Raw genomic sequence first — 13,959 nt, 5'->3', positions numbered from 1 at the left:
ATTTTTTACAAAACATTTTATGTAAAATCAATAATCATCAACATCAGTGCCGAATGATGCCTTCCTCTCCTTCCTTGCCATCAGAGTTACAAGCTGGGCAACTTTAGTGGGTCTTTCTCTCTTCATTGATATATTGCCCAACAAGATGGGTCTTCCCATTTACTTATAATTTTAGTGGACTTTTCATTCTAGTACGTATTGTGTTTCTGTCTGTCGTTAGTCAGCAATCATTCTTGTTAATTTTCCTGTATGTCCTACTTCTGGTGTTATGTAGTTTTAATTTGAATATGTTAAATTACAGAATCAGTAAAGTTTTTCCAACACATTCACCATTATCACTTCGATTTTTAATACATTTGATAATTGGCATAATTGAGAAAGTAGGGGTTAAAGTCTCACTCCTAATGTCTTGCCTAATGATATGACATGAAGTTGAAGTGTTACCACTTTTGTTGCCAATGGCCACATGGAGGCAGAGTGATAATGTCTTTGTCTATCCTAAGGAAAGAAATGTTGTCTATCCTAAGGAAAGAAATGTGGAACCTTAGCCATGGAGGTAACTATATTCTTCCCCTTATCATAAATGAAAGAAGTGTGGAAGTCAAAGAAGGTGTAATCAATAGAGATAATGCCAACGCTTGGTAGAAAGAGAGCTAAGCCCTCACAATATAAATGTAAGATGCAGTTGTCTTAGAGAAAGACGTAAGGTAGAAGCTGGCAGGTTAGCAAAGATCTTCATTTGCATATTTTAGTGTCTTAGAGATATTAGGTGATGGTCAGGTGGTTACTGAAATTCCAAAGGAAGGCAGACCAAGTACCAGTGAAATCAGGAAAGTGCACTTGTGCATTTCTTGCATTATTGGTAATATGTATTTTGAAATATAAAAATAGGATATGAGGTAAATAATATAGTATACATGTAGAAGAAAGTAAAGTGATAGTATAAAATAGAATTGTAAAGGGAATAGAAGAATACCAGAACAGGAGAAGAATAGAGCACCATAATAATCCAATTAATTCTTGAAACACTTTATAAGAAACTGATAAGAACTAGAGCTTTGGGACGAGTAATATGGGTTATGGATATCATTGAGCTCACCCTCATAACCATACACATTCAAAACAGCTTTGTTGGCATCTAAATCAATTTGGATGGAAATGAGAGAAATATACATTGTCAAACTAGGACAAAGATAAAGTTATTGGGGAAAGGGTGCAGGTGAATGCCCTTCTATCACAATACCATATGTAAAGCCTAGGGGCCTAATCTCATGGTATTGACATGTAATCACATGGGAAAGGGAAGTTATCAACACTATTATTGGAAAATATTTACAACTTCTGCTCAAAGATAATTGTTTTATTGAATTAGCATGAGATATTGTGAAGATACCAGTTGTACACAATTTCAGTAATGTCGTGAAGTACGAAAGCCTAAAGAAATAGAATAATATTCCAAAACTTTTTAAACTTGAAGGGCTATTAAGTGTTGTTGTTAACGAAGCTTCGTTTCCAAAGGAGAAAATTTTTGCGGGAGGGACTCCCATAACGAGTTGCAAAACAACGCTTAAAATAGAAACTGTGGGACTTTGGAGATGAGAACAAAAGGGGAATATTCTGAGTTTTAGAATGAAAGAGGATGAGAAATGTCTGAACAGAGAAATATAAGCTTTCCTATAGATAACTAATTAAATATTGAAGAAAATCACACCTTGAAGGGGATATACTATATAACAGTCAGACTGGATTGTTTTCAATTAAATCTAGTGAAACAATCATGCTGGAAGTCAAGTAATTTCTACCTTGAGCTAAAGTAGGTACGTAATGTAAAGTAAGTTTATATCTTCAGCTTAAGTTGCACAGAGGACATTTACTTTCCCATGATTTAGCCAAGCATGCAGTGTAATCCTCTGCAGACTTGGTACATTTTTTTATGCTCCTCTGTAATTATCTTTGCACAATTTTAGCACATGGAATTTTAGAAACTGGTTGTTCTTTTATATTTTTATATAAGTAACTTACCAAGTAATTACATTGCTACAAGTTCTAACTTTCATGGCAGCTTAAGTTAAAAATGCATGGTAGTGCTCTCTCGGTTTAGGATAGGTAACAGACCCCACTTCCGAGGAAGAATAGTTGCAACACAGCTCAAGCGCAAATCTTTCCTGTCGCCCATCAACTAAACATCGGTTGTTTTGTAGCTTTTGCTTTGGTTTCACCAATTGGTTGCAGAGTTCGCTGGAGTTTGGTGATGTACCCTTAATGTTTTGGTAGTGAATATTCTTAGCTTAGCTAGCTTTTTTGACTCTCCATATAGTGACTATATGTCAGATAGTGCTGATAGTATTCAGTATTGCAGCAAATGCTGCAAGACCCTTTTGACTTCTGCTAGGTATGACACGCATACTGTTTGTAGCTCTTGCAGAGGACAGACTTGTTCTCTTGACATTAATCGTGAAGAAAGGAGAGACTGGGATCAGGGGAGGTACAAAACTTTGCTTGCTCATTTAGCAAAATTGAAAAAAGAGAGAGTGAGAGAGAGAAAGAAAGGCAGCGCCAGGGCCAGGGTTAGGTTGTCTCATTCTCCTGATGTATCTGCACCTTCGACTCCTGTGACTGCCTTTTCAACAGCAGCCTTTTCATGGTGGCAGATCCAGGTATCTTTCCTGACCACGTACCAACCTTCAATCAGGGTGCCCGATTAAGAAATCCTCCATCAGACCCACCTTTAGCAAGTAAGGATTTGGTCCTCCGTATTTCAGTAGGAGCCAGGCCTCTACATTTCTGTAGGAAATGAGAAGTAAAGAAGGTAAAGACATGGGTCTTGGAAGTACTTTGAGAAGGGTATTCCATCCTCTTCAACACAATACGTACTGCCTTTAGTGTCTGTGCCCATCAGCTTGACTGCATACTTGATAGGCTTTAAGAGGTTTTCAGCCCTCTCAAAGGAAGTAACTTCTCTACTAAGAAAAGGGGCCATGGAAGTGTTGGAAGATGTATTTTTAGAGTGATTTTACAACTGACTCTTTGTTGTTCTCAAGTCATCAGGGGGTTAGAGACCTGTCCAGGACGTAAGTGCCCTGAATTTCTTCGAGGAAACAACAAAATTCAGAACAGAAACAAATCAGACAGTTCTATCCTCTGTTTAACTAGGTGATTGGATGGTGCTGATCGATATTGAGGATGCGTGCTTTCACATTCCAGTTTATCAGGAGTCCAGAAAGTACCTAAGTGTTGTGCTCCAGGGCAGAGTATTCCAATTTTGTGCTCTGTGTTTTGGTCTCTTTACAGCCCCACAGGTCTTCACCAGAATTCTGGTCCCATTGGCGAATTGGCTTGAGCCGATGGGCATCAGTATACTCCTGTATCTCAATGACTGGCTCCTACAGTCACCTTCAAGAGCATATTGCACGTAGAACATACAGAAGGCTCTTCTTGCCCAGATTCTGGGCCTATTAGTAATCAATTTTCACAAGTCTTGACTAGTTACAACTCAGTCAATCATCTATTTGGGGGATGATTTGACTGAAGTTTTTCGGGCTTTTCTGTATCAGAGAAGGATTCAGTACTGCAGTCAGACAGCCCAGAAGTTTGTTGCTCGCCCCTCCTGCTCAGTCAACGAGTGGATGAGCCTTTTAGGAACTCTGTCTTCCATAGAGAGAAGTTCATGCTGTTAGGGAGGTTTCACTCAAATCCATTACAGTTTTACCTGAAGGCCAACTGGGGAATGAAGACCCTCCTGGACTTGTTTTGTCTTCCCCATCACTCCCGAGATCAAGGAGGACTTGCAGTAGTGGCTTGTTGAAAAAAGGTTTGCAACTGGGAAGTCGCTACAATCATTGAACCCAGAATTAACATTATTTTTAGATGCTTCAGATCTGAGAAGGGTGCCGCATCTACAGGACTTGGAAGTTACGGGGACACGGTCGCAACACGAAAAGAAGCTTCACATCGGTGTGAAGGAATTAGGAGCAGTACACCTGGTCCTTCTCTTTTCCTCAGTGATGTACAGGAAGACAATTGCAATTAATTCAGACAACATGACAGCGTTGGCCTACATAAAAAATCAGAGAGGCACACTTTTCCTCGCTTTGTCAAGAGGCCAAAAAGCTCCTTAGTCTGGGCACAGAACGGCCGCACAGTTACAGTAGGCCCCCCGTATTTACGGACTCACACATTTGCAGATTTCTCTCTGGAACATATCCCCCCATTATTCGCGGGAAATTCGCCTATTCTTGGCATTTTTCTTTGAGAAATATCCACAATTTTTTTTTTATCAATTTCATCATCAAATGCACTTTTTGTGATAAAACTATTAAAAAAAAGATGTATAAAACATTAGTGGTTTTTCTTTAGCTTTAATAAAATAGGCCATTTTAAGTATTTTTATAGGGGTTCCAACTATTTGTGGGTTCTAACTATTTGTGGGGGGATGGTGGTCTGGTATGCATCTACTGATCGAACGAACACTGAATCCGCAGCTGTACATCGACCTGTGGAAATGGTGGTGGAAGCCATCAGTAGACCTGTTTGTGCCATTGGAAAATCACTGTCTTCCTTTGTACGTATTGCTCTGCAGTCCCGGACCGTCAAAGTCAACAGGTCTCAAGTCCAGCAACAACTCCTTGATGACACTCATAGCCCCGTTCTTGCTGCAGAGGGAGTGGTTCCTGGTCTTTTTACGAATGTTGGTGGACTTTCCAAGACTCCTACTACAGCATCAAAAATTTCTTAGGTAACCTCATTTTCTCTGTTTTCATCAAGGTTTATCAACTCTCTCTCTGACAGGCTTCAAACTCTCAGGAAGCTTGTCAGAGCCAAAGGATTTTCAATAGTCACAAAGGCTATTGCTAACTTTAGGGTGCAATCCTCCTCAAACTTTTACTAAGCTAAGTCATGAGTTTTCCAGAACGGGTGTTGAAGAGGCAACATTTCTTCTTCTAAAACCACTTAAGCACAAATAGCAGAATTTTTGCTCTTCTTAAAGTTTTCCCGAGGCCTAGGGACTTGAAAAATTAAAGTTTTTTAGAGCCATGCTCAATTCAGTGTTCGAAACAAGCTATTCTTTCTTCTGTGTGTTGGAATTTAGTTGTCATACTAAATGGCTTTCAGGACCTCCCTTGGAAGTCCTTCAAGCCTCATCTCAAAGAGATCTAATGAGGAAGACCCTCTTTTTAGTTGCTTTGGCCACAGCCAAAAGAATGAGTAAATTGCAAGGTTAGGACAAGCAAGTCAGCTTTTCTCAAGGAGATGCGATGTGTACGTTTACTCTTGGTTTTTTAGCAAAGACTAAATGCATTAGCGTAGGTGCATGGTCTTTGACCAGTTTTCACCCGATATATGCACGCGTTGCCAGATCTCTCAGATTCCTTGCTTTTCAATCTCTGATTGTTTAACTGGATCCAGCTAGGCACTAGAAAATTATCCTATGGTTAAGACCTCAGGTTTGTAGCTATGAAAAATACAAATTGTCTTATAATTTGTCATTTTGAGAGAGGCTCGGGGTCCCATTCTTAAGCTCTGTTGTTCAGTGAAGGACCCTTCTTGTTCTATGTCCAAGAGTGCATTATCATTTGGTTTAAGAGATGTGATCTCTGAAGCTTATAAGAATGTTCAAGAAGATACATTAACCTTATTGAAAGTTGAAGCCCATGATATTAGGGCAGTGGCTACTTCTCTAGCATTTAAATGCAATCTGTCACTCTCCACAAGTCTTCAGGCCACATATTGGAAATTTTGATCCATTTTTGCATCCCGGTATTTGTGAGATGTGGTTGTGTATGAAAACTGCAGTACATTAGGACTGTTTTCTGTGGCTGACATGGTATATTGGGGGAGGAAGAATAGGAGTATATCTCCTATGATCTATCTCCTCCCCTTGGTTTTGGGTGATTGAGTTAGGAGAAGCTGGGGGAAGGGGGGTATGATATACTTGGAGTACCCACCAGTTGTTGGTTTTTAATGGTTGGGTAGTGGTTTTTAATGGTTTGTAGGTAACAAAGTGATCTGGTTATTTTTGTGTACTGCACCCAAGGCAAGGGCATTTCTTTGTTGATTAAGTTTTGGCAACCCTCGGAGCACTCCTAGGTTGCAAAGCACCCACTTGAGTAGAGACAACCCTCAGCTTTACTACTGCACCACTACAGGTTGAGCCGAGTTGTACCTGCGCTTCCCCTGAAGTGGGTGGGGTCAGTTACCTAAACTAAAAAAAATAGAGCGCTAACAGCGAATTTTTAAACTTAAGCTGCCATGAAAGTTAAGCACTCATAGCAATATAATTACGTCTTAAGTACTATTTATAAAACTTTATTATAAATATGTCATCTTACTGAGAATGGTCATATGTACTACATAGTAATAAGTTTGTATTTTGTATTAGAATTTATGTCATTTGGTGTTGGGAAAAGTAGGAGAATGAGAACAACTTATTTCCCATAATTTTGAAAGCTTGATGTCAGTTATTGGAATCGGTAGTATTTAGGATTTACAGTTTTCTTTTGGGGCTGAGTGATACATCTCATCTTGATAATCCTTTTTACTTCTCAATTTTTTCTTTAATTATTTTTCATATCAGTCAAGACACCTAATTATTTTTCATATCAGTTGAGGCACCTGCTTTCCTTTCTATGGTATTGATGTTTTATGATATTTAAGGGTCTTGGTTAGTCATTTTCTCCTTGCTGCAGAAGATTGTGGTAATTTGTCATAAATTGCGGGTTCCGTGCTTCGAAAGGTCTCACATTTTATCCTAAAAACTTGTCACTGAATGCATAGCAGTGGAACTACCATTTTAAACAAGTTTCTAAGCAAAGATGAATTACAGTTAATTCTTAGGTAAAGTACAGTAAATAGTCCCAGTTTGGAAGGCATACTATTCAGTGTATTTAAATTTTTCATTTTTAATGAAGAGATGCTGTCGATGTGAATTTTAAAGTTGAATTGTCTTTTAATGAAATTGGTTACATCAATTTGTTACACATATTGCCGCAAGGCAATCATATATGTATGTACCCCCTTTGTTTAATGAGCTCTTGCCTGGTGGCTAGTCTTTAACTATTTTCATTAACATAGCATCCTGCTCATTTGTAAAGTGTTCTACAGTGTATAATGATCTTGTAATCTTGCACGGTTTGCTTGAGTAAGCCACCGAAAACATTCTCCCTTCCCCTAACAGGCTTTTCTTTAAAAATGATCTAAAAGAATAAGTACAGTATCTCAGGAGGAGCGTTTTTACTCGTATGTTAAATCGCAGTTTCTTATCTCCTCATGTCTATAGTATTACTTATGTCTTTAGTATTACTCATGTCTTTAGTAGTATCTTGAAACTCTCACTAGCACAGTGAGGTCATATTCTTAGAAGAAGCCTTGCTGTTTCGGTGTGAAAATTGTAACAGTTTAGATAAATTGTTACTCATGAGGATGTTTAGGTATGGTGAAGGCAAGGCAGCTAGAATATGGTCTCAATTTTGCTGTTCACGTATGTGAATACTCCACGATGGTTTCTCACTTTACACATTGATTTTGGTCACATTTCATTCATTGATATCAGAAGTAATGTCACATGTACTATTTCAGTATTAGTGTCACTAAGCAAATAAGTATTGCTAGAAAGTAAAGGAGTTTTATATGGAGATGAAAATTGCAAGGTGTTATGTATGTATAGGATTTCAGGTATGTTTTAAGATGTAAACTTGAAATTAGTATGGAGACACACATAACAGTGGGCAAGAAATGCATTTCATGGTTGCAGTTGTTTTTTATTTGTATTTTACAACTAACCTCAACTAACATTTAGATTCAATAAGTTTTAAAATATGTATTGTAGATATGGTGAAACTGTAATGCATGATAGCTTTTAATTAGAATATATATATTAAGGACATCCATAATCGATATTATGTTCTTTGTATAATATGGTGTCCAGCAAAACATAAGATTCTTCTCTTACTGGGTGGTAAAGACCTTGCCTGGTAGTTGGGAATTTTCTGTTTGTACTTGCAGCAGAAAGCGCAAAGGATGTAATGTTCTCGGTTTGGTGAATCCTTATATTCATTATGTGCCAAGATTTGAAATACACATTATACCTCAATAGGAAGATGTTCTAAGGAAATTGAATTAGGCTTTGTACATACTATTAGATTTGCTGTTTTTTCTTAGGTGTGTATTACTTTTAGATAAGATTTTTACAAAGATAATAAAAAAGAGGTTTCATGAAATTTTCATATATGGAAGAAAATAACTTACTTGTGCCCCATCTTTTCCCTCACCCCAGCCCATGCCTTCGACTATTACGGTAAGTGTTGGATTTCTATGTGGAATTCTGTCCCCCCCACCCAAAAAATGAGGCAACAACAAGGCAAAGAAATCATTTAAATGACCATCTTCATCTCTTCCTCCTCCCCATGTTTCTCTTTCACATTGTCTATGCTTATATCCTCTATTTTTATTCTTAGCTTTTAAAGGTTTGTTTTTTCTCAATTTTTAGTTATAGATTTCAGCCTGTTGTTGTTTGCTATTGTTTTAGTTGCATTGATTTCATATCTTGCTTCTTGCGTTATGTATGGACTAGATGGTTCCAACTGTAGTAGCTATACGAAATTCATCTTTATTCTTTTTTTATTGTTTGTAATGGTTATTATTTTCCTGAATGCTGAGCTTGTATTGGTCATTGTAATATGAAGATTGGGCTAGTGCTTATGCATTATTGCTTGTTTGGACCCTACAATTGGCTGTAAAAGATCAATATCCTCAACAGTGATCAGCTGTTTATGAACTAGATGTGTTGTCAAGACTGTACATAAGAGATGGAATGGTAAAATTATAGTACAGTATTCCTTTTTTTGTGTGTTTGCTTGCTTTTTGAGTTTTGAATTTATTTAGATGATTTATGTGTGTTTGTGGGGGACTTATGACTACTTGGACAATCCTAAGGAACTTGACTCCATGAAGGATTATACAGACAAAAGAGATTCTGTTTAAAGACTTCCTTTCTTCTTATGTTTTGACTTGTTTTGGACTGCTTACGATATATCCCTTGGCCTTTCATGTTATGAGGTTAATATTAATACACAAAAGTTTACATTCCATATGTTTGATGTGGTAAAAAAAGTTGTTACTATCAGCCTGTGAGAAAATGATACATAGACAGAAACCAAAATATTGTCAAGATGACACAGAGGCATATTGACCTACAGACGCAGGTTGTGATGATGAAATCTTGTCACTTTTTCTTTCAGAAGGTTATTGAATGTCGGCTTATATCACTTGAAAGTAATAACCAAGATTGACCCAGAATGTTTTTCTTGAAGAACCTTTTCTCCATTTTATAAATCTATAATTCTGTGGTCAGTTAGCAGCTCATTAGCCGTTGCACATAAGGCTTTTCTTTTTTTAAAGCCAGACTTGGTTCCATAATAGGAGATATTTGCTCTGTGCTAAAATAGACCGCGTGCTTAGGAATGTGACCTAATTGTGACTAGAATTTTGTAATTGTGTCAGAGTAGCAGTTACATTCTCCTGCTTTGTTTGGGAATAGTACTTTGTCTCCAACCATCCAGAACCGAAGCAAAATAGCTCCACGTTGTTCTTACCTCTATTCTCATATCAAGCTTTTCAGTGGCTACGTCACAGCATATGCATAAACTTTGTCATTTTTTGTTCAGTAGCTACCACTGCACTGCCATTACACAGCTTAAACTTTGTTTTTTAGGAGTTGTGGTTCGTGAAAGTTTGAAATTATTTTTGTTTGTCCACATTGCTCTTATTGTTCCTCCTCCTTTGTTTCTTCTTTAGTCACACTCATGAAAATAACATTAAATTTGTGGAGCTTGTTGGGGTTTTGTGCCGCTTCATGTTTTATTCCCTTGAGAAGTGAAAAATGGCAATACTATAAAGATTTGCAAATATTTATTGAAATAACACTATATTGAATTACGTAGTTTGGCAGGTGCTAAGCATTGCAACACTTGAGTATTGCATTAAGCCAGTGAGCAAATTATACAATCAACTACTTGATAACAATTTTGATGATAATTCTCCAACTAGAAATTAAATGACATTTAATATGAGAGAGTTTACCATTTATTGTGACCTTTGAAGAGAAACTCACTTCCTGTTGTCGCAATTGCATACAGATGGCAGTAGGAAAAAATTAAAGTACCTCACTCCTCTTAAAAAGAAGAGAGATGGCGTGCCAATGATAGTGATGATGAGACTAGTATCATGGAATGGAGACTTCCCCTACAATTGCATATCGCATAATGTCAAAGGACTGTTAACATAAGGCAAAGATATTATATTGTTTTTGGGATTTATCATCTAAAATGCTTATGGACAGTGGTCAATTGATTTTATCCAAGGAGAGTGCCACAGATAATTTTAAAAATATAAAGCATTATTATTAACTCCTGAGATAGGTTGGATAAATAGTGTAGTACATACTTGACTTCTTAAAACAATTGTGAAACTAAGCAGTGAAATTTCTTGAGAAAAAATGAAGCTGCAATCTCATATTTAAATCTTTTACATGGAAGTGAGTAAGGTTGGTAATTTGAAGCAACGAGAAAAAAATTAAACCACTAAAGTCATTAGACTTTGGTTATTGATCAATACGAAAAACAAGATGAATATAGATTAAGAAATTGGAATGAATCTCCCATTGCTAATAAGAAGCCAGCAATTGCATGCAGAAAACTAATAAAAAAATACGTATATAAAGGGAACCATATAGTAGACCTAATAATGACAAAAATTGAATACTTGAATAATGCAGTCTTTTAAAATCCCTTGTAGCCAAAATAAGGCAGTCTTTTGTAATTGCTTGTAACCAAGAAAATGTATTTGTGATAAGCTCATTGAGAATATAATGAGCCGAAAAGAGTGCTGGGATTTGGATATTAGGAAGGATCATAAGCACTTAGCTTGTATTTATTATTGTTAGAAGGAGCAGGGGCAAAACTGAAACCGAAACTGTAAATATAGTACTTATACATCACCGTTGATACGTTTGTTTATACAGAGATAAATGTTAAAAAAAAATAAATTAGTAACAATTGTAGGTGAGATATGAAGTGCATACAGTACTGAGATGAAGAGACTGGATAAAATTTTACTGCTGTGAAAAATAAAATAAAAGATTTCTAGTGAAAACGTGCTGGCTAGAATATGAACTATAATTCTGTATAAAAAAAAATTAGGAGCTTTATATTGCAAATGAACTTATGTTTACCAAATGTTCGGATAGTAGTATGTACTAGTTTTCTATATTTATTAAATGTTTTTAAGTGAAAATGATTGTTATAGGATCCATATTTTACAGATTGATGTCTTGAGGACATTTATTGGGTTCTAGCAACAAGTCGTTTATTCTTGTATGCAGTTCGGTAAAACATGAAAATTTTAATCAAGCAGTAGTTATCTTGAGCAATATGAGATATAAAAGTACATCTCTAATTACTAGGTTCTGTGGATCCAAAATGCACCGATTCTTGGGAGAAAGCAGACAAGATTTCATCACATAGATAAAGTTGAGGAATATGCCTCTGATGAGACATTTCTGCCCTGTGATTAATGAACAATGAAAGACCATGGAAAATTTTGTTGGGCTCTTGCTGTTAACCTTGAAATATAAATTATGATTCTTTATTTGACTAATAAATGTTTTAAGCATATTGCTTTGCTGCCATATAAACAAAATGCAAACCATAATCCTTGCAAGAGCCCTTATGTCAGCGCAAGACATGACAAGCTTTGACGCCCTTCCCTATTAGTGAATGCTTAGGTGAAAGGCAGCCAGTATTGAAAGCTTCTTCAAGGGTCTGTTTTATCTGTTTACTTTGACAGAACAGATTAATGAATGGCACTTCGAAGAGGACATTTTTGATGGCTGATTTCATGATTCACCCAGTAGTTGAGACGAGTAGATTTTAGTCTTACATCTCCATAGCCATGTCAGTGTAAACTCACTGTGTAGCTGAAATTGCCTGTGCATTATATATGTACATTTTTTTTATTTTGATATCAAAGCTATGTTAACCTTTTTTGGTATTTGAAAGAAATACTAAAAGCTGTTTTAGTTTTTTCCTGTCTTTGTTTTGCCTCATGCATTATTTGTAGTTACCTCGAGGTACAAGAGTTTAGAAAACAACCGTAACATCTGAGAGCATTTCCTGCCTTATGTGGTTAATGTGTGACAATTTTGTTGCCGTAAGATTTTCCAGTGATTTTTTTATATATATATATTTGCCTGTACATCTCTGCCCTATGCCTGAATAGTTATCCACACTTCTTATTATTTTCATGGTAATGCAGTGCCTTATTATTTGCATGGCTGTTTTATGGATAACAAATCGATGCCATTTGTAGACGTCTTCCTTACGGTTAAAGTGATGTGCATGGATTTTTTCAAATCTTAAGAGATCTGTATGTTAATGGCAGGAGTAAATCATCTTGGGCTAGTGCACTAATTACAGCCTCTTTGCCCATTGAATATGATGATGATGATGATGATGATGATGATTATGATGAAGACCCAAATTTTGAATCTTTGCTGATAAGGTACATATACAGAGTATCAGTATTGGTGCTAGCAGATATACTGAGCTCTTATTTATTCTGATTTTCAGGTACAGCTCATCATAGTGGATTTTAAAAGTTTAGAAAAATAATTAGTAGTTTTGATCTGTGTGAAGTGCAGTCATACTAGCATTGGGTAAAAGTATATCCCAATTGATTCCAAATTCAGTCCTTCATTTGTTTTGAATTTTGATTTTTTTTTTTTTGCGTAAAGAATTTCAGAGTTTGGGTCTGCACCGTCGTGTTTTAATGTCCTCTGACAGATATAAAAGACGAAGTAGCGACAGAATTTAGTATGGGATTCATGATGATGGATACAGAACCTTTTGCTTCTTTCCTGAACGCGTTTGATGTCAGTCGAACCTCCTAGTATTCCGGGATAGTTATGGCTTTTTTGTCACTATAGCAGCAGTATCAGTTCTGATGAGTGAGCTTTTTCTCAATTTTTTGTTTTTGGATTCGTTCGCAACAATCGTTTGTGTAGGTTTTGGTCTAAATTTGATTTTTTTTTTCTTTTTCCAATTCTAGGAGATGGAATCTTAGCTCAAATTCGATCTAAATACCACAATATGCGTAAGTAAAAGTATGGTTTGTCAATTCTCTTGACTGTTAATCCTTTTAATGTATTGCTTAGTTGCTTGATAACCTATGTTGAGGTAGAAAGGTGGTGAAGCCATCAACATATGTAGCTTTGGCTGTCAAGGAATGAACACACAGATGCTTGTGTCAAATCATCAACGTTCATTACAAGTTGGTTTGTCACAGCTGTAGTTTTACATTTTTTATACATATATAACTTAAATTATATATATATCTAATGGATGCGTCAGTGCATTGCTAGTGTTATATACTACTAATTGGGTTAATGACTGCTTGTCATGAATTAAAAATCTTGGTTTTTAGTTTTTGTAGATAATTTCCCCAATATTAAGAGGTATTTGGAATTAACTGCTGCTTGTTGATTCTCAACAAGTAGACTGTTCCAGCCCACAAGGTTCTGTATCCTAACGACTGCTGTCGCTTGTGTATGTCATTATTACAGCCTCTTTGAGTGTCATCACTTTTTATCTTGTTAGTGCATGAGGCATGAAAGAGAGAGAATCATATCGCTAACATCATCATAATGAAATTGGTAATCAAACGTTGTCCACTGTAGGCTTATCCTTTAAGGTGAAATGCTGTCGTCTTGTGCACGTCATAGTTGTGCTACAGATTAGCGTATTCAAAAAGAAAAAAAAAAAATGTTCCTCAATCTCACTGCAATGTGTTTGTTGATTAAGAGTCTAGAGGTATATGTAGAATAAATTAACACTTGATATTCTATTTTACTGCTGTTTTTCTATGTTAGAAGTACTAATTAACACTAAAGAGATTTTTCAAAGAATT

At 36.3% G+C, this 13,959-nt stretch overlaps 1 protein-coding gene across 50 annotated transcripts in view; it reads left to right on the top strand.

The window, feature by feature from the left end:
* LOC135219137 (cytoplasmic dynein 1 intermediate chain-like) overlaps positions 1-13,959 on the top strand; it is a 181,950-nt gene that overhangs the window by 94,523 nt on the left and 73,468 nt on the right. For 22 of the 50 annotated variants that reach the window (XM_064255604.1, XM_064255633.1, XM_064255608.1 and 19 more), the window contains 2 exons: positions 8,273-8,293; positions 13,102-13,146. The exons of 3 other annotated variants lie outside the window; for them this stretch is intronic. In XM_064255604.1, the coding sequence (XP_064111674.1) occupies positions 8,273-8,293; positions 13,102-13,146 (66 nt within the window). The remainder of the gene's footprint in view (positions 1-8,272; positions 8,294-13,101; positions 13,147-13,959) is intronic. 25 more of the 50 variants (XM_064255639.1, XM_064255644.1, XM_064255641.1 and 22 more) reach the window with 2 other exon arrangements.

The sequence above is a fragment of the Macrobrachium nipponense genome, chromosome 1 (assembly GCF_015104395.2).
Source record: "Macrobrachium nipponense isolate FS-2020 chromosome 1, ASM1510439v2, whole genome shotgun sequence".
Taxonomy (NCBI): domain Eukaryota; kingdom Metazoa; phylum Arthropoda; class Malacostraca; order Decapoda; family Palaemonidae; genus Macrobrachium; species Macrobrachium nipponense.
Note: the sequence above shows the minus strand (reverse complement) of the source record. Positions and strands in the feature narration are given on the sequence as shown.